This window comes from Suncus etruscus, chromosome 14 (assembly GCF_024139225.1).
Source record: "Suncus etruscus isolate mSunEtr1 chromosome 14, mSunEtr1.pri.cur, whole genome shotgun sequence".
NCBI lineage: Eukaryota > Metazoa > Chordata > Mammalia > Eulipotyphla > Soricidae > Suncus > Suncus etruscus.
This window is the reverse complement of record NC_064861.1, coordinates 6,964,461-6,988,838: the sequence shown is the minus strand read 5'-3', so window position 1 is coordinate 6,988,838 and position 24,378 is coordinate 6,964,461. Positions and strand designations below refer to the sequence as shown.

Here is a 24,378-nt window from a genome sequence, read left to right as displayed (position 1 = left end):
TGTCACCTGAGCCACCCCTGGAATGGCCACATTAAGGCACAGCCCGCAGCAGGTGATGAGGTAACTGAGAAACGTTCCCTTTCAGGAATACCTGCCATCACGCCCCAGTGACCAGCAGGAGGCGTGTTGTTTTTTTGTCCCCACAACTTCTAACCATATCCCTATTTGGTCTCAATCCTTCCTGAGCAGTCTATCTAACTTCCTTTGAGGAGCAAACAAGGAGGTTAAATGTTGTGGGAACAGAAAGCAAGGACCCCCCTGGGGCCGGAGAGATAGCACAATGGAAGGGCATTTGCCTTGCACGCAGCCGTTCCAGGACTGATGGTGGTTCGAATCCCGGCATCCCATATGGTCCCCCGAGCCTGCCAGGAGCGATTTCTGAGCACAGAGCCAGGAGTAACCCCTGGGCGCCGCCTGGTGTGACCCCCCCACCCAAAAAACAGCAACAACCTCTAACGTGTGCTAGCATTTGTTTTCTACAGGAAGCACACTGGCATCTGCAATAGTTCTTTTTCTGTGTATTCAGCTTAGTATTCAATATGGTATATTCTATCCAATTTCTTACCATCCCCTAGTCTTCAACATTTAAGAAAAAATTGGAGCCTGAGAGACAAAACAACAGGTAAAGCTCGCATGCAGCTGGGATTTGAGCCCCAGCATCCCATATGATTCCTTGAGCATTGCCAAGAGTAATACCTGAGTGCAGAGCAAAGAGTAACCCCTGGAGAGGACCAAAAACAATCCCAAAAATACAGGGCCAGAGAGTACAATAAATAAGCACTTGCCTTGCATGTATATGTCAACCTAGGTTCAATTCCTGGCATCTCATATTGCTCCCCAAGCCCACTAGGAGTGGGTACAGAGCCAGGAGTAAGCCCTGAGCACCACCAGGAGTGGCCTCAAAACAAAAGAAAATATTTCCAGTTCGGCTTTCTTCTTCCTTGAAAATAGCACCAAGGCCTTGTTTCGTAACCAGGCGGGGCATCTGTTTCCTGGAGGAGACACAGTCCCCATTGGTGGCCTCCCTCAGCCCCACTGGGCAGGCCTGACTCCGTTTCAATTACGGTAAACCCTGGAGTTGAGCCACATTATCTGCCAGTTCAAAAGTACAAGGCTCAATTGTAGCTGTTGCTCTTTTTAAATATTTTTTTAGAGGTTAAAAATTAAATTCCAAAAAGACTATGTGTCGAGGAAGCTAGAGTCCTTGGTAGATTGAGATCCTGAATGTCTCCAGCATGAAGCTGGTCCACTTTACCCTGGTACTGGTCTGTGTCAGTTTCGGTGTCAGCAGGGTAAGTAATCTGGTCCTTATGCAAACTATTTGAAAAAGATGGCTTCAATATTTTTTAAATATAGAAAAGAAAATATTTTAAAGATGCCATTCTGTTACAATGGTAGTAGATAGTCAGTTTTGACTGTCTTGATGAACCCACTTCCACAGACAGCTTTCCTTATCTTCTGAGAAATGGAATGATTTCACTTTATGAATCAATTTACAACAAATATATTAATTCAATATATTAAATCAAGATCCCTTGATATCTAAGCTCTAGTCTTGGGCAAATGGTAAGAAGCATCTCTTCCTTCAAAAATATTTTGATATAGTTGTGGGAAAATGTATAGAAAGAAATGCCAATGGGGAAATAAAGATTCAGCTGACATTGAGAACACAGGACAAGGAGTCTTACAAAACTGTGTATTTAATTGCACAAAGATAGAATGACACCAAGATCATGTGTCAAGGGTCTTTAATGAGAGGAAATAGTCCTTTAAACCAGAAGGCCAGGAGGAGCTATGAGCCAGCTGAGTGGGCTGTGTGAATAACTTTTGAGTTCTGTCTGAATTGATTCTCAGAGGAGAACTGATTATCTACCAAGCCAGCCTGCGAAAGCAGGACAAGTTCCAGTAGGAAGGAGCAGAGTCCCAGGTACCTGCTGATGAAGAACCCCATTTAATTAGCATGGAGAGTGAGAGGGGAGGCTTTCTATGTCTAGCTGCAGATTAGAAGGTCACCTCAGGTGCAAAATGCTTCATGGTTTCCAGAATCTCACTGGTGAGTGATGAGTTTTGTGGTCGAAGCACTCAGAAGGATCTTGAAAAAGCTGCTGTGTCTTCATGACAGCATAGGAAGAAGTATGTCAAGTAAAAGAAGGAAGTCCGACTTACATTAGCTGCCTGAAATTCACAAAAGAGGCAATGTTTATTATTTATTAATAGTAGGCAAATGAACTTAAGGAAATGCTCATTTTTTTTATTGTGTGTGTATTTCTTTTTTTTTTTTTTTGGTCACATCCGGCAGCGGTGCTCAGGGATTCCTCCTGGCTCTGGACTCAGAAATTGCCCCTGCCAAGCTGGGGGGGGGGGGAACCATATGGAATGTCAGGATCAGGATTCAAACCACAGTCAATCTGAGTTGGCCAAGTACAAGGCAAATGCTCTACCACTGTGTTATCTCTCTGGCCCCTTCATTGGGTGGTTTTTGGTTTTTGGGCCACACCCTGCAGTGCTGAGGGCTTGCTCCTGGCAGGCTCCAGGGACTTTAAGTGATGTTGGGATCAAATCCAGGTCCCGGGTTGGCTGCGTGCAAGGCAAATGCCCTACCTGCTCTACGCACAATTTAGAATTTCTTGGAGGATGTTTCTAGTGAGCTCTTGGTGTCAGGGCAATGAGATGACTAATGACATTTATTTTCCTTTTTATACCATGGATTTTTAGAATTCAGAAATTCTGGTTTTTGTTTTTGTTTTTTTTTTTTTTTGGTTTTTGGGCCACACCCGGTAACGCTCAGGGGTTACTCCTGGCTATGTGCTCAGAAGTTGCTCCTGGCTTGGGGGACCATATGGGACACCGGGGGATCGAACCGCGGTCCGTCCAAGGCTAGCGCAGGCAAGGCAGGCACCTTACCTTTAGCGCCACCGCCCGGCCCCAGAAATTCTGTTTTATGGTTTATTTTTATTTTCATATCACCACAATCTGTTCCTGCAATTCAGCACTACATTTCCACTTATCTTTGTGTTTGTCTTCTCCTCCTAGAAATGTTAAGTTCTGTGATTCAGCGCCACTTAACACTTATTTTTCTGGGGCCTACTTTAGTGCCTACCCCCCCCCATGTTCCCCCTTAAATACTGGCACACGGGGTTGGGCGGTGGCTCTAGAGGTAAGGTGCCTGCCTTACCTGCGCTAGCCTTGGACGGACCGAGGTTCGATCCCCCGGCGTCCCATGTGGTCCCCCAAGCCAGGAGTGACTTCTGAGCGCATAGCAAGGAGTAACCTCTGAGCGTCATCGGGTGTGGCCCAAAAACCAAAAAAAAAAAAAAAAATACTGGCACACATGCTGTGAGTGCAAGTGCAAGTGCGGGTGCCAGTCCATATTCATGAAGAGTCAAGATGCATTTCCAGCTCCCTGCCTCTGCAGTAAAGCCTACAATTTAACATGATGTGTGTTCTTCTCCCCAGGACTAGCTTCACACTTCCAGAGCTGGGGAAAATTCCAACAGGAGTAGTTCTTAGTCTTGTGAGAACACAAAAACCTATAGAGCTGACAGAGTCCAAAGCTCAGAGTCTCCCCAGAGATTGGGCTGCAGAGGTCTGGTGTGTATGTGTGTGTGTGTGTGTGTGTGTGTGTTTCTCCATGAGCCTGTGTGTGTGTGTGTGTGTGTGAGAGAGAGAGAGAGAGAGAGAGATAGACAGACAGACAGACAGACAGACAGAGAGACAGAGAGAGAAAGAGAGAGACAGAGAGACAAAGACAGAGAATGAGAGAGAGACAGAGAGAGAGCACTCAGTAGATTGCATATTTCCCCCTCCAACCCCCCCCCCCAAATGCAGATTTTATATGCAGGAGCCACAGGTTTGATTCCCTGGAGCAGAGCCGAGATTCCTGAGCAAGGCTACTTGGTGTGGTTCCAAAATGAACACAAAGAAAACCATTGCCCTCAACGCTTGATTCTTCAGGTTTTCATTTCTTGGCATATCTATAGCCTATGCAGTCAGTATTGGCCAGATTATGCAGCAGGAAGAACAAGTCCCAGGGGATGGAGCAATAATACAGTAGGGAAGGCATTTGCCTTGCACAAGGTCAACCTGGGTTCAACCCCAGCATCCACATGATCCACTGAGCCTGCCAGGAGTTAATTCCTGAGAACAGAACCAAGAGTAAACTTTAAGCACAACCAGGTGTGGCCCCAAAACAAACAAAAAGAACCAATTACAAATTTTAGCATCTCAACACACTAAAAGCTTAATAGAGGGAAGGTTTTGCTTCTTCAGAATACATAGGACCACATGAATGCAGGCTTGCACTTAAGACGAGCAGAGCCCCATTTTCATTGGGATACAGCAGGAGCTGAGTCTGTTCTGCCCTGTCCTTCACTTACCGACTTCCAGAGAGATGGCACTCCTGCTCTATTGCCCGGTGATTCATGCTATGTCTTTTCCAGCTGCCTGTGACGTCAGGCTCAGTACCAAGGGACCTGGTGGATGAGAAATGCTTAGCTGAGAAACACACACATCTATCCTGCAACAAAGTTTTCTGCCAGCCTTGGCAAAAGTGCATTGGTGGGACCTGCATCTGCAAGCTGCCTTACCAGTGCCCGAAGAATGGCACCGCCATGTGTTCAACCAATGGAAGAACCTTCTCGACTTACTGCCAGCTGAAGAGTTTTGAGTGCCTTCATCCAGAGGCCAGGTTTCTCAGCAGTGGGCCATGCACGGGCAAGGGTAGGCTAAGCTTGGTTTCTTCCCAGCCAGAGAGGAAGCAGAGATCTCCCCCACACTTTCTATGGAACCTACTTCGTCCCAGAAATGTGGTCATTCATTTCTCTCTAGACCAGGGTATTTCTGGAGGGGGTGATACTACCCTACTGGTCTCAGGGAGCAGTGGACAGAGACTAGGCGTTCACAGGCCCTCTGGGACCTCGCCCTGCCCATCTCAGCACTTCACACCTACCCCCAGCCCCTTTTACCACTCGGCCATCACCACCAGATCCAAGTCATTCCAGGACTCAAAGAAGAGTTTTATCTTTGTTGTTTTGTTTTGTTTTGGGGCTACACTCTGTGGAACACAGGAGTTCCTCCTGGCTCTGCACTCAGAAATTACTCCTGGCAGGCTTGGGGGCCATCTGGGAGGCCGGGGATTGAACCCGGGTCAGCAGTGTCCAAGGCCTCCCTCTGTCCTATCTTTTTTTATTCATAAAATTGGTGTGAGTGAGCCTTCCTACAATTTCTGGCTCCAAATTGTTTTGCTCTTTTTCTAGCCTCCATTCCATTAGTCTCTGTCCTACTTCCTCTACACTTGGGCCTTGGCCCAAAGTCCTGCAGACCACAGCTGACTTAGAATATAAACCTACCTGGAAAAAAAAAAAAAGAATATAAACCTACCTACCAGAGGTCATGCTGGAGTCAGAGTACACACTGATGTCAAAGAATTGGTCTGGGCACCATCGTGATGCCTAACACAGTGAGGAGCCAAGCCCTAATGATTTGTTAAAGCAGTGGTTAAGGTTAGGGAAGCAGAAGAAACCAGAGAGAATTAAAGTGGTTCCGAGAAATAGTGCAACAGGGAACTCACCTGTCTTGCATGTAGCCTATTCAAGCTCAATCTCTGACACCTATGGTCCCACGAACCCCACCAGAAGTGATCCCTAAGTGCTAGGAGTAAGCCTGAAGCTCCACTAGCTATGGTCCCCAAACCCAAAGCTGAATAAAACAGAGATTGGGAGTTGGTGGCAGAGAGGGCAAAGGGGTGGAGTGTGTGAGAGAGCCAAATCAGCCCAATACTAGACCTAATTTCACAGTGAGCCATCCCCAGCCTCACAGGGGAAGTCTGTTCTAGAAACCAAGGAAGACCAGGGATACATGTCACTAAAAGAATTAGCTGCAAGCCCTACCTCAGGGTTTTTTTTTTTTGTTTGTTTTTTGTTTTTCCGGGCCACACCCATTCTGATGCTCAGGGGTTACTCCTGGCTAAGTACTCAGAAATCGCCAGGGTATCGAACCTCAGTCCTTCCTTGGCTAGCACTTGCAAGGCAGACACCTTACCTCTAGCGCCACCTCACCAGCCCCCCACCTCAGTTTTTGACCATGAACTCTCTGGGCCCTGTTTCCCACTCCTGTAAAATATGAATAACAGTGGCTAGAGATAGCCACTTTGCACAAAGCCGTCCCTTGTCTCGCCCGAAAACAAATATGACTTCTGAGCACTGCCAGGTCTGGCCCAAAGACCACTCCTCACCCCATAAAACAATTTATCCAGGGCTAGAGAGAGAACTCAATGACTGAGCTTCACATGCAAGTGGATCAGGCTGACTCCCTGAGCCTCCACATGGTCTCCCCAGGCATTGGCAGGAAATTAGCATTCACCGGATAAAAGGCTCCCCAGTATAAAGTAAGAATAGGTTCTCTTTTCTTACCTCAGATCTCCCTGGTTTCAAAGGCAGTTCGAAAGCTCTTTTCATCAGCCAGAATGACACATGACAGTTTCCCCATAGATCCTTCTTCGGGTTTTTTGTTTCAGAATTCAGAGTTTCTCTGCAGCACAAAGGGAGAGATTCGGAGGGACATGTCCAAGTCAAGCTGGTAGAGCTGGAAGAGAGTATGTACATTTGTCAGGATGGATGGAGCCTGACACAGGCCAACGTGGCCTGCCGGGACCTCGGGTACCCACTGTGAGTAATGGAGCCCTGTGTATCATGACTGTGTCTTCCCTAAGGGTGGCTCCTTGCTAGCTTAATCTTTCTGGGCAGTAGTTTCCTCCTCTACAAATTTGCTTGTCCCTGCCCAGCCCACAGCCTGGCTACTAGCCTCAGTGTCTGAGCACAGGCAGCTTCCACTGGTGCAGGTTTCTGGATGCTAGTCCCGTGGCATGTCAGAGCTGTATCCACACTTTCTTTTTCTTTTCTTTTCTTTTTTTTTTTTTTGGGGGGGGGTCACATCCAGCAGCGCTCAGGGGTTACTCCTGGTTCTATGCTCAGAAATCGCTCCTGGCAGGCTCGGGGGACCATATGGATGCTGGGATTCAAACCAACGACCTTCTCATGAAAGGCAAACACTTTACCTCCATGCTATCTCTCTGGCTCCTGCATCCACACTTACTACATATCCATGGCCACTTCTGTCCATGTTCCCCACCTGCTATGGGCCACCCAGGACCTCTTTCCTCAACCTTCAGGATTTTGTTCTGTTTTGTTTTGTTCCATACCCAGCACTGCTAAGGGCTGCTTGCTGAAGGACTGCTGCAGTTCTGTGCTTAAGAGATGCTTCTCAAAGTACCCAGGGGACCATTTGTGTTGCCAATGACCCAGCAAGGGTGCCCTGCATTCACTCAAGCCCCTAAACTTTCTCCAGGCCCCTATTGAGTTGTTTATTTTGTTTTGTTTTGTTTTGTTTTCATTTTGGGTTACACCCGGAAGCACTTAGGAATTACTCCTGGCTCTGCGCTCAGAAATCGCTCCTGGCAGGCTCAGGGGACCTTATGGTATGCCAAGATTCAAACCATGGTCTGTCCTGTGTTGGCTGCTTGCAAGACAAACACCTAAGGCAGGGGTCTCAAACTCGAGGCCCATGGGCCATTTGCGGCCCTCCGTACAACATTTTGTGGCCCGCGGCCACAAAATATCGCAGTATTTGTGATTATTTGCTTACTGAATAATCACAATAAAAATCACATTAGTAAGAAAAAAATCACATTAAACATTCGCATACCCTGAGCAGTTCCGTTCAGGGTATGCAAATGCTTAATGTGATTTTTTGCGATTTTTTTCTTACTAATGCGATATTTTATTGCGAATATTCAGTAAGCAAATAATCGCGAATACTTTGCACCTAGCACAGACGTCATTTCTGCTGCTCCTGCCAGCTGTCCCTTGCATTATCGGAGGCCTAAGGGAGAGAAGGGAGAGAAGTTTGTTACAGAATTAGATTTTGTCATACCTTCATCATGACTTCATCAAAGCCTGCAGTGAAGAGAAAGATTGATGATGAGCACAGACAATTTCAGGAAAAGTGGGAGACGTAGTATTTCTTTGTTGAGCACAGGGGCATCCCCACATGTCTTATTTGCTCAGAGAAAGTTGCAGTGCACAAGGAATACAACTTGAAATGCCATTATTCAACTAAACATGCTGAGGATTGTGCAAAATATCAAGGAAATGAGAGAGCCAAGCGGGTTGCCAGTCTTAAAGCATGTCTAATGAGGCAACAAGATTTCTTCAAGAAAGCAACCAAAAAGAACGTTGCATCAGTCAAAGCTAGTCACATGATTAGTGAGATGATTGCTAAGGCAGGGAAACCATTCACAGAAGGAGAGTTTGTTAAAAAATGCATGTTACAGGCTACAAGTATTATCTGTCCGGAAAAGAAAGGTCAGTTGAGCAAAATCAGTCTTTCTGCCAACACTGTGGCAGAGTGCATTTCTGACATGTCAAGTGACATTTATCATCAACTGTGTGAGAAAGCCAAATGTTTTGATGCATACTCAATTGCTCAGATATAACAGACACTGTGCAGCTCAGAATTTATGTCCGTGGTGTTGACTGCAATTTTGAATTGACAAAGGAGGTGCTCACAATAATTTCAATGCATGGCCAGACCACCGCTAATGAGATATTTCGGCATCTGTTTGCCATTGAGAATGCAGGTTTGCCATGGAAGAGGTTTGTTGGAATAATAACCAGTGGAGCGCCATCGATGACAGGGAGGAAAAATGGATTGGTGGCACTTGTTCAAAGAAAACTTGAAGAGGAGGGTGTAGAGAAGGCCATTGCTCTTCACTGCATTATCCATCAGCAGGCCCTTTGCAGTAAATGCCTGCCGTGTGACAATGTGATGTCTGTTGTTGTGAAATGCATCAACCAAATCAGATCCAGGGGCTTAAAGCACAGGAGGTTCCATGCTTTTTTAGAGGAAATGGAGTCAGAATATGGAGATGTGCTCTATTTCACTGAGGTGTGTTGGCTCAGCAGGAGAAATGTCCTGAAAAGATTTTTTGAGTTGAGAGAAGAAGTGAAAGCCTTCATGGAGAAGGACGGGAATGCTGTTTCTGAGTTGAGTGATCACAAATGGCTCATGGACTTAGCTTTTCTTGTTGACATCACACATAAGCTGAATGTACTAAACAAGATGTTACAAGGCCTGGGGCAGCTTATCAGTGCCACCTATGACAATGTGAGGGCATTCTCCACAAAACTTGTGTTATGGAAATCCTGGCTCTCTCAGACAAACTTTTGCCATTTCCCAGCATGCAAGGAACTTGTGGATGCAGTCATACCATTCAGTGGTGAGAAATATGTTGATGCTATTTTTAAGCTAGAGAAAGAATTTGATCACAGATTTTCAGACTTCAAAAAGCACAGAGCCACTTTCCAAATTTTTGTGGACCCCTTTTCCTTTGATGTGCAAGATGCCCCTCCTCTGCTTCAAATGGAGCTCTTTGACCTGCAATGCAACTCTGATCTCAAAGCCAAGTTCAGGGAGATTAGTGGAAAAGCAGACATGCATGGGCAATTTTTGAGAGAATTGCCCCCCTGAGCTTTCCCGCATGTTCAAGCGCACCATGTGCCTTTTTGGGAGCACATATTTGTGTGAAAAGTTATTCTCCACATTGAACTTCAATAAGTCAAAATACAGGTCTAGACTTAATGATGACCATGTAGCATTAAATAATTAATGATGGTTGCTGGATAGAGGTGGATGGATGGAGGAATTTTTCTCTGCCATCCCAGGCCACGTGGCTCCGCAATCCCCATTTAGCTGGCGGGTGCCAGGTTTAGGTGAACAGTGGAATCAGACTCATCCAGAGACAGGCATTAGGAAGCATCAACTTTATTCATGCCCTATCCACCACATGTGTGGCCTATATCATAACCTTTTAAGCATTCAGCCATTCTTAGCTAGCCCTGCATCATAACTCCTTTCAGCCATCTTCCCTTCTGGCAAAAGACCAAAAGACCCTAATCCCCTGAGTCAAAGGCCTTATCTACCTTTTCCAAGACCCTTCCCAGGAATGGGCAGGGTCTTGCAGGTAAGGTCAAGTTACCTAGAAAGAATGGAGGGATTAGGCTTCAATCATCTTCAAGCCATACTGAGGGTCTCAACTGCTTCCTCCCTAAAGCCAAATGTGGTTCAGATTTGTGAGAAGAAGCGCTGTCAAGTCTCTGGCAGCAAGGAATAGGCAAAAGATGCCATGTTCAGAAGAACTGTTCACGATCTTCACTCAATGTTCTATTCATGTTCAGAAGAAATAATTAAAACTGTAATAATGACGTTTGAAGACTTTTTTTTGTGAAATCCCTTATGCGGCCCTGCCTCACCCTGACTTTGCCTCCTGTGGCCCCCAGGTAAATTGAGTTTGAGAACCCTGACCTAAGGCAAACATCTTACCGCTGTGCTATCTCTCCAGCCCCTTTGGAGTTGTTTAGAGTTGCAGTTACTTGTTACATCTTACCAGAATTTCTTTTTTTTGTTTGTTTATTTGTTTTTTTTGTTTTTGTTTTTGTTTTTGAGTCACACCCAGTGGTGCTCATGGGTTACTCCTGGCTCTGTGCTCAAAAATTGCTCCCGGCAGGCACGGGGGACCACATGGGATGCCAGGATTTAAACCACTATCCATCTTGAATCAGCTGTGTACAAGGCAAATGCTCTACCGCTGTAAAATTTCTCCAGCCCCAAGAAAATTTCCTTTTGTGTGTGTGCGGTGCTCAGGGCTTACTCCTGGCTCTGTGCTAAGAAATTGCTCCTGGCAGGCTTGGGGGACTTTATGGAATGCCGAGAACTAAACCCAGGTTTGTCCTGGGTTGGCTACATGCAAGGCAAATGCCCTACTGCGGTGCTATCTCTCTGGCCTTTCTTACCAGATTTTCTAATTTTTACCCATTTCTACCCACTCCATTTATTTCTAAAGAAAAGCAAGAAGCCAGGAGAGAAGAGTTAACAGGAGCTCATTTTCTCTAGGGCATTGAAGTCACCTCTGATCTTAGTAATTCAAAACTAGTAGCTAGAGAGACCAAATAGCACTTCCATTCTTTTAAGATTGAACTGAGGGGCTGGAGCAATAGCACAGCGGGGAAGGCATTGCCTTTGCATGTAGATGACCTGGATTCCACTCCCAGCATCTTGTATAGTCCCCCAAACTTGCCAGGAATAATTTATGAACACAGAGCCAGGAGTAACACCTGAACACTGCTGGATATGAATCAAAACCAAAATAAGGGGCCGGAGCAGTGGTGCAAGTGGTAGGGCTTTTGCCTTGCATGCACTAACCTAGGATGGACTGCAGTTTGATCCCCGGGCATCCCATATGGTCCCCCAAGCCAGGTGCAATTTCTGAGTGCATAGCCAGGAGTAACCCCTGAGTGTCACTGGGTGTGGCCCAAAAACAAAACAAAACAAAACTCAAAATAAATAAATAAAGACTGATCTGAAGGTGGAGCGTAGCATTAAAGCCGAGCGAACCTGCCATAAAGAAACCTTTCAAATCCTTGGCAACATTGGCACCAACCAGCCTAGCTTGTTGTTCAGAACAGGCCACAAAGGCCCCAGAGTAACTTGATCCAGATCTTGAGGGATGGGGAAAGCAATAGGGAGATGATGAAAAGCAAGAATTGCACATCTCAGGGTGGAAGGAAAAGATATTGAGAAGGATGCAGTCCTCTAGGAGAAATGGGAGTAAAATCCAGTACTTTCTAAGTACTTGCCACATCATGAAGTTAGCTAAATCTGTTGAGAGTGTACACAGTTCATCTTTACAACACTCAGTGAAGGCATTCTGTTTCCTTTCACAGAGGGACATTTCAAGGCTCAGAAAAGCAGAAGAATCACAGATTCATACCTGACTAATTTACTCTGCTCTGCCTTGGTTCTGTTTGCAGCGGTGCTGCCCAGACTCTGGACACCTCAAGCTTTCCTGCCAACTCCACCGAGTGCCTGCATGTGTCCTGCCGAGGAATAGAGACCAGCTTGGCCGAATGCACTTTCACTCAGAGAAAACCCAATGCCCAGGGTTTTGCTGGGGTGGCGTGTTACACAGATGACACATGTTGGTGGAGTATTTAGCTGATCTATTCTCTTCCTCTCAGATGGCTTCTTGCAACAGGGTGGGCTGCTCTGTATCGTAAATCACTCCCTTCTAGCCAGGATCCTGCATGGGAAGCACAGGGGTGTCACACTCTTTGGTTCCTTAAGAATCTGGGTCTTGGGGCCGGGTGGTGGTGCTAAAGGTAAGGTGCCTGCCTTGCCTGCGCTAGCCTTGGACGGACTGCGGTTTGATCCCCCGGTTTCCCATATGGTCCCCCAAGCCAGGAGCAACTTCTGAGCACATAGCCAGGAGTAACCCCTGAGCATTACCGGGTGTGGCCCAAAAACCAAAAAAAAAAAAAAAAAAAAAAAAAAAAAAGAAAAAAAAAAGAATCTGGGTCGTAGTAGAGGACCAGGGAAAGGGTGGGAGCTCTAGGGCATGTACCTCACACATTCAGGACACTGAGATCAACCTCCTATATCTCAGGGTGCTCCTCATACTTCTGGGCTGGGCCAAGTTCCCTCATCACTCAGGGTCTCTGATTCTGAGGCTTCATATCAAGGCCCCTGGGTTGGACATGGCCTGGAGTGGCCCCAGGTCTTCCCAAGCAATCCTGGGATGGAGTCCTAGCACCACATGGTCCCTAATCACAAGCAGTGGTGACCCCAAGCCCTGAGCCAGGAGAGCCCCCAGCACTGTCAGATGTGGCCACAAAATCTAGAAAGAAAAACAAACAGCTACAGAGTTAATGCTGCTGCTCAGGCTTGACTCCTTGCAGGGCTCAGGGTACCATGTGGCGTGCTTGGATTGAACCCAGGCTGGCCGGCTACGTGCCAGCAGGCTTGTCTCTCCAGCCCTTTAGCACTTCGGTCCATTGGGTTCATGTGGTGCCTAGTTTGACCTTGCTTGTCCTCTGTGGGCCAGAAAAGGCGGTGACATTGTTCTACCCAGCCCGGGAATGACACTCACCTGGTTGTTTTGTGTTTTGTGTTTTCCAGCTGCTCCTGCAAAGGGCTCCTTCCAGTGTGTGAATGGCAAGCACATCTCTCGCAGGAAGGCCTGTGACGGTGTCAATGACTGTGGGGACCAGAGTGATGAGCTGTGCTGCACAGGTTAGCACCCTCAGAGTCCCCAAAGCTAAAGAAGGGGAAACAGCAGATGGCAGGAGGTGATGGAAGGCCATCAGCACAGGCCCTGAATTCCAGCACAGGCACCCCACAGCACCAGGAACCCAGCATCAGGGCCGCACCAGGGTCAGACATTGTTGGGAATGGACCTTGGGCTCCTGAGTACTGTGAGGAGGACACCACCCCCAAAAAAGAGAAAACCAAGTTAGATGGAGCCCAGAGGAATAGCACAGGGATTAAGGTGCTTGCCTTGTACCCGACCAGCCTGGGTTCCATTCCTGCCCTTTATTTGGTTTCTTGAGCACCACTAGTGCTAGATGTATGCCCTTAACACTGCTGAGTGGGGCCCCAAAACATTGCAATATAAATAATAAAATGGAGGGTGGGAATGAGACTGCTCATCAGTATGAGTGTATGTTACACACATATGTGAGGAAAACAAACAGACTAGGAAAGGGGAAACTTTACTACTGAATCTCAGATTAAGGCATGCCTGGGATTAAATCCAGGTCAACCACACGCAAGGCAAGCACCCTCTTCACTGTACTATCTCTCCAGCCCTATATTTCAGATTTTATCTTATTCAGTGTTAATATTGTTTTTAAAAATATTTAAATTATGCCTCTTGGGGTAGGAGAGAATAGAGAAGTTAGGTTTAAGGCCAGTTGGACCCCCTCAAGGCATATGGTTCTTCGAATCCACCAGGAGTGCAATCTGACCTTTTTCTCCCCCCTGAAACCAAAACCAACATCCCTTGGGGACCAAGCAATAGCACAGTAGATAGGGCATTTGCCCGGCATGGCCTGACCTGGGTTTGATCCCCACATCTTGTATGATCTTCCAAGCAATGCCAGGAATAATTCTTTAGTGCAGAGTCAGAAATAACCCCTGAGGACCATCACTACAAGAATGCAACATCTCGACCCTGCTTCTCTGCTTTCTGCTTCACAGGATGCCAGGACAACAGTTTCCACTGTAAGTCAGGCATCTGTATTCCCAGGCAGTACAGATGCAACGGTGAGCTGGACTGCATCACAGGGGACGATGAAGCTGATTGTGATGGTGAGGCAAGACCCTGCCACGACTATCCTTCTTCCATCCGGGTGCTGAAACTAAGTTTCAGGGGAATAAGTATCTGACAGGACCAGTTGAGTTCATCACAAAAGAAATAACTCTACAGGCAGATGGGGAGGCCTCGGGAATGTTCATCTTTCCTTTTCATGATCAGATTCTTAGTTGTTAAACTATGAGTAGCTACCAGCTGCTACTACTACAGAACTTTTTCATGAGGAAAAAGCCCAGGGCCTGGGTCAAGCACCTCAGCTGTGGGCCTTCTCCATTGGCGTGCTGGTGAGCAGTTCACAGTTGGCTTGGGAGGAGCAGGAAGTGGAAATAGTTAGCATTTTGCCAGTTTCAATGGTGTGAATGTTCTCTCTGTAAAAGTGAGTTCTGGTTATGGAGAATATTAGGCTGATTGAAATGAGTGAGGAGAGGAAGAGACACAGAATGATTATATTCATTTGTGAGATATAAAAACTAAGATATGGGGCCATGGAGGTAGGCCGTTTGCCTTGCAAGCAGAAGGATGGTGGTTTGGATTCTGGCATCCCATATGGTCTTTCCCTCCCTTCCCCCAATACCTGCCAGGAGTAAACCTTGAGCGCTGCTGGGTGTGACCCAAAACCAAACCAAAACAAACAAACAAACAAAAAAAAACAAAGATATATGGTATTAATATCCAAAGACAATAGAGATGAGGTCCATGGTAGGAAGCTTGCCACAGAGTAGGGAGTGCAGTTAGGGCAGAGACTACATGACAATGAGAGTTGGGAGTGATGACTCTGGATAAGAGCTGAGTGCTGAAAGGAGGGAAAGTGATATGTAGGAAACCCTTTCACTAAAAATATTGCAAACCACAGTGTATATAAGGGAAAAAATGAGAGGAGGAGGGAAAGAGAGAGGAAGAGGAAGACGGGGGTGGGGGGGAGAAGAAAAATATCGCTGCAGAGGTGGGCAGGAGGTAAACTTGGGACATTGATGGCGGGAAATGTGCACTGAAGGGTGTTGGCATTGTATGACTGAAATTCCATAATGAACAACTTTGTAGCTATGCATCTCATGGTGATTCAATTAAATAATTTGCTTTTTAAAAATGGGTTTTGGACCATACCAGGTGATGCTGAGGGCTCTGAGCTCATTGATCATTCCAGGTTGGCTCAAGGGGCATATAAGGTGCTAGGAATTGAATCCAGTTCTGCCACATGCAAGGCAAGCACCCTACTTGCTGTACTATTGTTCCAGACCATAAACGTTCTCTTGCTATTGGTTCTTAAACAAACAAACCATTCCAGGAAGTGAAGGAGGCGAGGTGGAATTGGAAGGGAACCTTGGGTCATTGCAGGAGGGAACTTACACTGGTAGGGGGCTGCAGTTGGGACAATTAATACCCAAAATCTTTCTGTAATTATTGCCCTTCATAGTTATACTCTGAAATATTAATGACTTCTATGTATTTTTTTTTTTTTTTGGTTTTTGGGCCACACCAGGCGTTGCTCAGGGGTTACTCCTGGCCATCTGCTCAGAAATAGCTCCTGGCAGGCACGGGGGACCATATGGGACACCGGGATTTGAACCAACCACCTTTAGTCCTGGATCAGCTGCTTGCAAGGCAAACGCCGCTGTGCTATCTCTCCGGGCCCTTCTGTATTTTTACCCAATAAAAAAATGACCTCTTGGGGTTGTATAGTTAGTACAGTGAGGAAGTCAAGTCAGGGAGCTTGACTTTCATTTGACTGACCAGAGTTCAATCCCTGGTACCCAATACGGTCCTGCAAGACCTGCCAAGAGTGAGCAGTGGCCTCTGATTCCAGAGCCAGGAATAAGCCCTGAGCACCCGCACGTGTGAACTTAAAACAAAACCAAAGACCTCTTGACTAACATAAGTTTTTTTTTTTTTTTTTTTTAATTTGGTTCTAGGACTTCAACATTCTGAAAGTGGTAAGTCTGTATTTTTGATTGATTGGTTTGGTGTGGGGTCAAACCTGGTGGCGCTCAGGGGTTACTCTGCTGCAAGTGGCTTCAGTTCTACAGCATCAGTGGGATTTCTGTCCTACAGCATTACTCCTGACTCTACGCGCAGAAATCACTCCTGGTAGGCTCAGAGGACCATATGGGGTGCCAGGATTCGAACCACTGTCTGTCCTGGGTCGGCTGTGTGCAAGGCAAATGCCCGCCCTATAGCTGTGCTATCTGTCCGGTCCCCTTTTTCCTTTTGGGGGGAGGAGTGTTTGTTTTTGATAAAATAAAAGATTATATTATAGAATTGAGAACAAGAAATGGACACAGGGATCAGAGTGATAGTACAGTGGGGAGGGCGTTTGCTTTGCATGCAACCAAACTGGGTTCTATCCCCAGCATCCCATATGGTCCCCAAGCCTGCCAGGAGTAATTTCTGAGTAAGACCCAGGAGGAACCTTTTGAGCACCACTAGGTATGGTCTGAAAACAAAACAAAAAACAAAATGATATGATAAGTATATCTAAAATATTATGATAAGGGGCAGTATTTGAATGTAATATGCATTTATCTCAAATGAAAATGACTCTGCTATAATAAATCTTTATTTTTATATTTTAGACCATTTATTTGTGACTCACGGTAAAGATTTTCTTACATCTTTGGGCCCTAGTAGACTTGGAGCTAGGCACAGACAGGGTCGCCTGCTTGGGCTGTTCATCTGACTCAGTTCTGGGTGTTTCTTCAGTCTAATAACCCCCCACATCCCCCACAATCTGCTAGCAAAAGTTCCCCATGGTGGACCCTTCCCAGACCCTTTCTGTCCTCCCTTCCACTTGCTGGGGGGGTGGGGGGGCCTCCAGCAGGAGGTCACAGTGAGTCTCAGTCAGAGCACCCAAATTCTCCAGCTTCTTAGGGTCAGCCTTTGCCCTGACATAATTCTGAAGTTATCCCAGTGCTCAGCTACACCCCCAGGATTCTCCTAGTTTCTTCCTGTGTCTCTGCTAGAGCCACCCTCGCCGGCCTTGCAGCCTAGCCCCTGGGTTTTGTTGCTTGTCCAGGCTGCTTCTTTTCTATTTTTTCCCCTTATATCTCACTACCAAAAAAGACATATCTTAAGGACAATTTCCATTATTTTAACAATTTTGTTTTACAGATATATACAATTAAAATCATATAGGATTTTTAAAAATCAAAAAAAAAAAACCCCACTTTTCTTTTTAATAGAAAAACCAGATTTCTTGACACCGGATATGGATGCTGGTAAGTTAATAGTATTCTTTTTGTTGTTGTTGTTTGTTTTGTTTTGTTTTGTTTTTCGGGCCACGCCCATTTGATGCTCAGTGGTTACTCCTGGCTAAGCACTCAGAAATTGCCCCTGGCTTGGGGGGACCATATGGGACGCTGGGGGATCGAACTGCGGTCCTTCCTTGGCTAGCGCTTGCAAGGCAGACACCTTACCTCTAGCACCACTTCACTGGCCCCAAGTTAATAGTATTCTGAGGAGGCCTAAGTTCTGGGAAATTTGTCTTTCCTTTTTTTTTTTTTTTTTTTTTTTTGGTTTGGGGCCACACCCTTCAGTTCTCAGGGGTTACTCCTGGCTCTGTGCTCAGAAATTGCTCCTGGCAGGCTCAGGGGACCATATGGGGTGCCACGTATTGAACCTGGGTCTGTCCTGTGTCATCTGCATGCAAGGCAAACAATCTACTGCTATGCTATCGCTCTGGCCCCAGAAGTTTATCTTTCTTTCTTTTTTTTAAATAAAAGGCGAAAGATTTATATGATCTGAAGAGAAACCAGAGTATTGGAAGTTTATCTTTCAATCAGGGTGAGGGAACCCCAGAGTTTTCAACTGGAAGTCGGATGTACTATGGATTTTAGCAGCTTGGCTGCATCTCTTTTGAGATTAGTTGTCAGTATGTGAAGCTTCAGTGTTACTCGTTAAATTCACCTTTTTCCCTGCTTTTTTTTGTATTTACATCAAAATGAAGCAAGAAAAATCCTATTAAGTGATTTATTATGAGCATTTCCTGTTCAGCTTTGCCAAAATTACTAAATTACAGGGCCAGAGAGATTGTATACTGGGAAGGCACTTGACTAGCACCCCATGGGTCTCCTGAAAAGAGAGATTCCTAAGCACAAGCCAGGAGTAACTTCTGAACACTGCTAGATGTGGATGTGGCCCCCAAACTAACAAAAACAAGCAAACAAAAACTGCCATAGAAAGGGGAAAAAGTGCTGAAGAGAGAGACCACCCCCTCCCCAGTACACTGTGGCCCTCTTCTTCTGTGATTTCAAAGTGTGTCCCCATCCTGGGCTCTGGGGACTGTGCCGGGGCAGAAGTCAGTCAGTGCAAACCCCTCTCTCGGCCAAGCTCTGGTGATCCCCCAGCCCACCCTCAGGTGACACCTCAGATCTCTGGGAGTCTTCGACAAGGTGGCACATGAGCGCTGGCATCTAAAAGAATCCACCAGTGTGGCTGGCCTGGCTTGTACTGGATGTGATTCTGCTGGCGACCAAGGCCTAGCTGGTCTCACACGTGCTGCTGGGCTGGAAACCTCCGAACTAATGCACCCTCTCCCTTTCCTTAAGAAAGACAACGGATTAAGTCATTTCTGCCTACCCTCTCCTGTGGCGTGAAGCAGAGCTCGCCCAGCCGAAGGAAGCGTGTGGTGGGGGGCAGCCCGGCGCATAAGGTAAGCGGCAGCAGAGACCCCAAGATGCCCGAGTTTGAAGAGGGCTGGGCATAGGCACAAAGGAGGGGAAGCCTCAGGCAGGCCACAGGCACATGTGTGCAGACACACACACAACACGAGGTGTGTACACAAATGGCAGGCATGCAAGCACGCATGTAGACATGAACATGTAAACACATGTAGACTGCACACAGATAAGACACATGTGTGACAAGCAGATTTAATGCATGTACACACACGTACCCAGACACGCATGCATGTGCAAATATGCAAAAGCATGCACAGGTGTGAATGCACACACACACACACGCATGCTTTTCTCTTCCAGGGAGACTTTCCATGGCAGGTGGCCATCAGATATGGCGACAGCATCACTTGCGGCGGCACTTACATAGGTGGCTGCTGGATCTTGACGGCCGCACACTGTGTCAAGTAAGAGCAGCAGCTGCACAGAGCAGAAATGAGGCATGGAAGGAGATGGCATGTTGGTGTGAACTGAGAAGCTCTGTGAATAAGCTCCACTGTGTTCATCCTTGGGGCAGTTGGTGGGAGGAGAAACAGACACCAGGAAGTGCTGAGAGATTACTCCTGGCTTTGTGCTCAGGGATCTATCTTTGCTGTGCTGAGGGATCACTTCCTACCAGTGCTCAGGGGACCCTCTGTAGCATTGGGGGTTGAACTGAGGTGGGACAAATGCAAGGCAAGCGCCCAGCCCGTTGTTCTGGGACTCCAGCCCCTGTATTCCTTTCTCCCAATGGTAGAGGTAAAATGTTGGAACACAGCACATATGGAGTCCTGTTATTAACCTAGAGTACTGCAAGTCACGGGGCTTCCAATTTCCAAATTAAATATAAATATAGTAATAAAATAATAAATGTCCTCTACTATGTGTAATGAGGACCCCCAAGGCCAAGTCCCCCAAAACTGTCCTGTTCCCTCACACACCATCTTTAGCTGCTTCCGTCAAACCTGTTGGTATCCCCCATCCATGGGCTTAGAGGCCTGCTGAAAGACAAGCAGTTACATGATCTTGCAACATTAGGGCTGACCCAACTGTTGGGATGAGTCATTGCTTAAGGAGACTGTAAGGAGGAAAGTAGAAACCAAGCATTTTCTCTGATTGCACCTTAGCAAGGAACCCCCTTAGTAACCCCACTAAGGGGGCTGGAGACACATGAGGCCAGTCTTGGTCTTACTCTTGCACCTTCAAATCCCCAGAGTACTCCCACAGATTCTGAGAAAATCACATCCTGGGCCTGGATATCGAACCACTGGCCAACAATGGGAGGAAGTAAAATAAGTAAAATAAATACAAATCAGTAAAAGGGAGACCTAAGAATGAAGTACCAATACAATCATAGTTTTTTTTTGTTTGTTTGTTTCTTTTTTTTTGAGGGGGTGTCACACCCAGTGGCACTCGGGTTACCCCTGGCAGGCTTGGAGGACCTTATGGGATACCAGGAATCGAACCACCATCTCCAGGGTTGGTCGTGTGCAAGGCAAATGCCCTTTTGTTTTGTTTTGTTTTGGGACCACAACCAGAGCTGCTCAGGGCTCACTCCTGGCTCTGTGCTCAGAATTACTCCTGGCAGGGCTTGGGGGACCCTATATGGTGCCAGGGATAGAACCTGGGTCAGCTGCATACAAGGCAAGTGCCCTCCACACAGTCCTATTGCTCCAGTCCCACAATCATAGCTTTTTATTTTTTTTATCTTCTTTTTCTTTTCCTTTTTATTTATTTATTTGGGGGGCACACCTGGTAGTGTTCAGCGGTTACTCCTGGATCTGTGCTCAAAATCATTTCTGGCAGGCTCAGGGAAGCATATGAAATGCTGGGGATCATACATGGCCACATGCAAGGCAAATGCCCTCCCTGCTGTGCTATCGTTTCATCATCCTTTTCTTACAGAGTCAATAAAGCGCACCAGTACATCGTCCTTGCATCACTGATAGACTGGTTAAAGCCCAACTCTGAGCTGTCTGTTCGGTACGTGAATAAAGTGATCATCCACGAGAACTACAATGGGACCACCTACCAGAATGACATTGCCTTGATCGAGTTGAAGAAACCAAGCAAGCACAAGGATTGCCAAATGCCAGAAACTGTCCCGGCCTGTATCCCTTGGTCTCCTTATCTTTTTCAGCCCAACCATAAGTGCATCATTTCTGGCTGGGGCCGTGAGAAAGGTAGGTCAGGCCCTTTGTTGTTCTGCCTCCAGGGTAGGGAATGGATGGCAATATGTGGGAGCTTAGGAGTTTAGAGACACAACATCAAATACAGGAGAACGAATGCTCAGTACCAGTGGCCTCTTTTTCTTTTTCTTTTGTTTTGGGCCACACCTGACAATGTTCAGGTTTACTCCTGGATCTACACTCAGGAATTATTTTTGGCAGGCTTGTGGTACTATATGGGATGCTGGAGATCGAACCCTAGTTGGCAGCATGCAGGGTAAATGTCCTCTCTGCTGTGTTAAATCTTTGGACCCTCAGTGGCCTCTTTGGCATAACGTCTGTGCAGTGTCCTGGAAATGGTTTGCTGTTCACAGATTTTTGTGGGAGGGGGAGGGAAGGGGGATGTTCCAGCTCACAAACTCAGTGTTTCACTGGGTTTCACAAACTTGGTGACCTGGGTTGGAGAGATAGCATATGGAGTAGGCACTTGCTTTGCATGTGGCTGAGGCTGTCACAGTGGTTCAATCGCTGACACCACATAGGGTACTCTGAGGCCTTGAGCACTGAGTGTGGCCTTCCACCCCTCACAGACTCACAGAGTGGCCCACCCTGGTCCAGTTTCAGTGGCTACCTTTGAGTGGGTGTGGTGTGGTGTGGTTTTCACTCACCTAGAAGGAAATGCTGTGGTTTTCACTCACCTAGCAGGAACACACAGCGTAGACATTTAGGGTTTTCTGGGAAGAAAGAGATGGAAGACCGTTTTTCCAGGGTGGTGGCTTAGAGACCCCCAAACTTCTCTGTTAGCTCTTCTTGCCCATCTCTCTGACCCATGTTCCCACAGAGAAAAAGAACTTACCCAAGTCTCTCTGCCCTTCCAAGACCAGAATGAGGGATAGAATGAATAGGTGAGGCACACGCTCAGATTAGCAGAGACCGAAAATCAGGGTGTCTGTTGACTCTGCATTTTCCTTTCACCTTGAAACTGAGCTTCTCTTTAACCTCTTCCACCCCTCTGCGAGTCACGTGGATGCTGTGGCCCTACAGACTCAAATTCTGCCACGGTCCTCATAAAGAGTTCATGGGAAGTTATAAAATCCCTATGCAAATTACCTTGAGTTTGGGACATGTGACTAGCCAGATCTAATATTAAATCTGACCAGTCTTCTCCCATGTTCCTTCTTCCATCCCCCTGGCCCTAGAAGGAAGAATCTGGGGACTCAGGTTACCAACAGGCCCCTTTCAGGAATAGCTTGAGAGCTGGGATAGGGCATGGAGGTGGAGAACAGACCTAAAGGTCAACAGGGCTAGTTCAGTCACTCCCCAACCTTCTCTCCCTTTCACTCACACTCCATGTCTCCTGAATTCTTTTAATTCAGTTCCCAAGTCTGAATACTCCAGAAGTGACTTTAAAAGACAGAAGTAGGGGGCCGGAGAGATAGCATGGAGGTAAGGCATTTGCCTTTCATGCAGAAGGCTCGTGGTTCGAATCCCAGCGTCCATAGGTCCCCCGTGCCTGCCAGGAGCGATTTCTGAGCATAGAGCCAGGAGTAACCCCTGAGTACTGCCAGGTATGACCCAAAAACCAAAAATAAATAAATAAATAAATAAATAAAAAATAAAAATAAAAGACAGAAGTAGGAGGAAAGGAACAGAACAAGGTGCAATGAAAAAAAGGCAGGAGGCCTTTCCTCAGAGGCCACATCCATGAAAGAATGTTTCTTCTGCCCTTTACCTGTGTTTGCTAACCTATGAATTTCTTTTCTTTATATCTGACCTTTGTGTGGTAACTGCACAACTTTCTCTTCTGTCCCTTCGTTTAGATAATGAGAGAGTCTTTTCACTTAAGTGGGGCCAAGTGAACCTCATCCACAACTGCTCCAACTTCTACCAGCGCCGCTACCATGAGAAGGAAATGGTGTGTGCGGGTAAGACATAGATTCCCTCACACGCTCTCCTCACACTCACTCAGTACCTTGGTGCAACCCCAAACCTGCCTTCTCACCTGGCTGCTGCCACAGAAAACTTTCAGATCTCTCTCTCCTCCCTCATAGCAACTCTGAGGGGGAAAATCTATCTCCAGCTGCCTTGGCAGCCCAGGGCAGTTCTGCCAGGAGGCCACACAACATAACAGCTTGAACCACTGTCTGGGGGAGGATCCATTTTCCCCCAATGACTAGTTGTCTGGCCTGGACACTCTAAGGTGTCCTCACCTTAGAATTGGGCCAGCAGAGAGCACCTACTGATGAGGCAGGAGCAGAACTGACTTCCAGTCAGGAAGGAGGAAGTACAGAGGCAGCCTTCCACAAGACAGTGAATGGGACTTTCCTCTCTTTCTCAGGTACCCAGGACGGATCCATTGATGCCTGTAAAGGGGACTCTGGTGGCCCTTTAGTCTGTCAGGATGTCAACAATGTGACTTACCTTTGGGGTATTGTGAGTTGGGGTGAAAACTGTGGAAAGCCAGAGTTTCCCGGTGTCTACACCAAAGTGGCCAACTATTTTGACTGGATTAGCCAGCATGTGGGCAGGTCTCTCATTTCTCAGCATAATGTGTGAAAATTGTGACCTTGTGCTTCTGCCCAGGTTACCTTGGGAGTGTTGAAGTTGGAATGATCTTGAAATATCAGTACTTTGCTAGCGGTCAAATAAAGCGCATTTTCTTGGCTATGAACAGCCTACATATACCCTGTCACAATCTAGTAGCCAAATTCTGAAATATTTTAGGTCAGCATATTTTTAGAAAATGTGATTAACCTCCTCATAGAGAAATGATGTATTGATTGTCCCAAGTGTTTAATTGTTTGGATGACTGGATTCATGCATGCCTGGACTTAAACCTATGTGTGTGTGTGTGTGTGTGTGTGTGTGTGTGTGTGTGTGTGCGCGCGCATGCATGTGCTCATACTTTGTGGTCTTACTCCCTTTTACCTCACAGAGACACACTGTGCAGACTAGAGCCAAAGGTGGAGTGCTCCCTGAGATGTGGGGGGCTGAACCCAGAGCCCCTGCTTCTGTCTGTTGAGCCCTTTCCCTGGTCCTATTTTATGTTTTTTGTTTGTTTGTTTTTTTGGGTACACCCGTTTGATGCTCAGGGGTTACTCCTGGCTAAGCGCTCAGAAATCGCCCCTGGCTTGAGGACACCATATGGGACGCCGGGGGGATCGAACCATGGTCCTTCCTTGGCTAGCGCTTGCAAGGCAGACACCTTACCTCTAGTGCCACCTCACCGGCCCCAAAATTATATTGTTATTAGTTATTTTATTTTATTTTTTTGTGTTTTTTTGGTTTTTTTAGGCCACACCCGTTTGATGCTCAGGGATTACTCAGCGCCACCTCGCTGGCCCCCTGGTCCTATTTT

General features: G+C 46.7%; 1 protein-coding gene across 1 annotated transcript; it reads left to right on the top strand.

The window, feature by feature from the left end:
• The first annotated feature begins 1,235 nt into the window (after nt 1-1,235).
• On the top strand, nt 1,236-23,685 carry CFI (complement factor I). The gene is made up of 12 exons (XM_049786548.1): nt 1,236-1,292; nt 4,440-4,719; nt 6,515-6,665; nt 11,865-12,031; nt 13,009-13,122; nt 14,089-14,218; nt 17,378-17,415; nt 18,745-18,848; nt 19,177-19,280; nt 20,758-21,035; nt 22,841-22,945; nt 23,359-23,685. The coding sequence occupies exons 1-12, from the start codon at nt 1,236-1,238 to the stop codon at nt 23,574-23,576; spliced, it is 1,746 nt and encodes a 581-aa protein (XP_049642505.1). The 3' UTR covers nt 23,577-23,685.
• The last annotated feature ends 693 nt before the right edge of the window (nt 23,686-24,378 follow it).

Coding starts and splice junctions, on each gene's coding strand:
- CFI (XM_049786548.1), top strand. CDS start 1,236: ATGAAGCTGGTCCACTTTACCCTGGTACTGGTCTGTGTCAGTTTCGGT. Junction 4,720..6,514: donor TGGGCCATGCACGGGCAAGG/GTAGGCTAAGCT, acceptor TTTTTGTTTCAG/AATTCAGAGTTTCTCTGCAG. Junction 17,416..18,744: donor GACACCGGATATGGATGCTG/GTAAGTTAATAG, acceptor CCTTTCCTTAAG/AAAGACAACGGATTAAGTCA.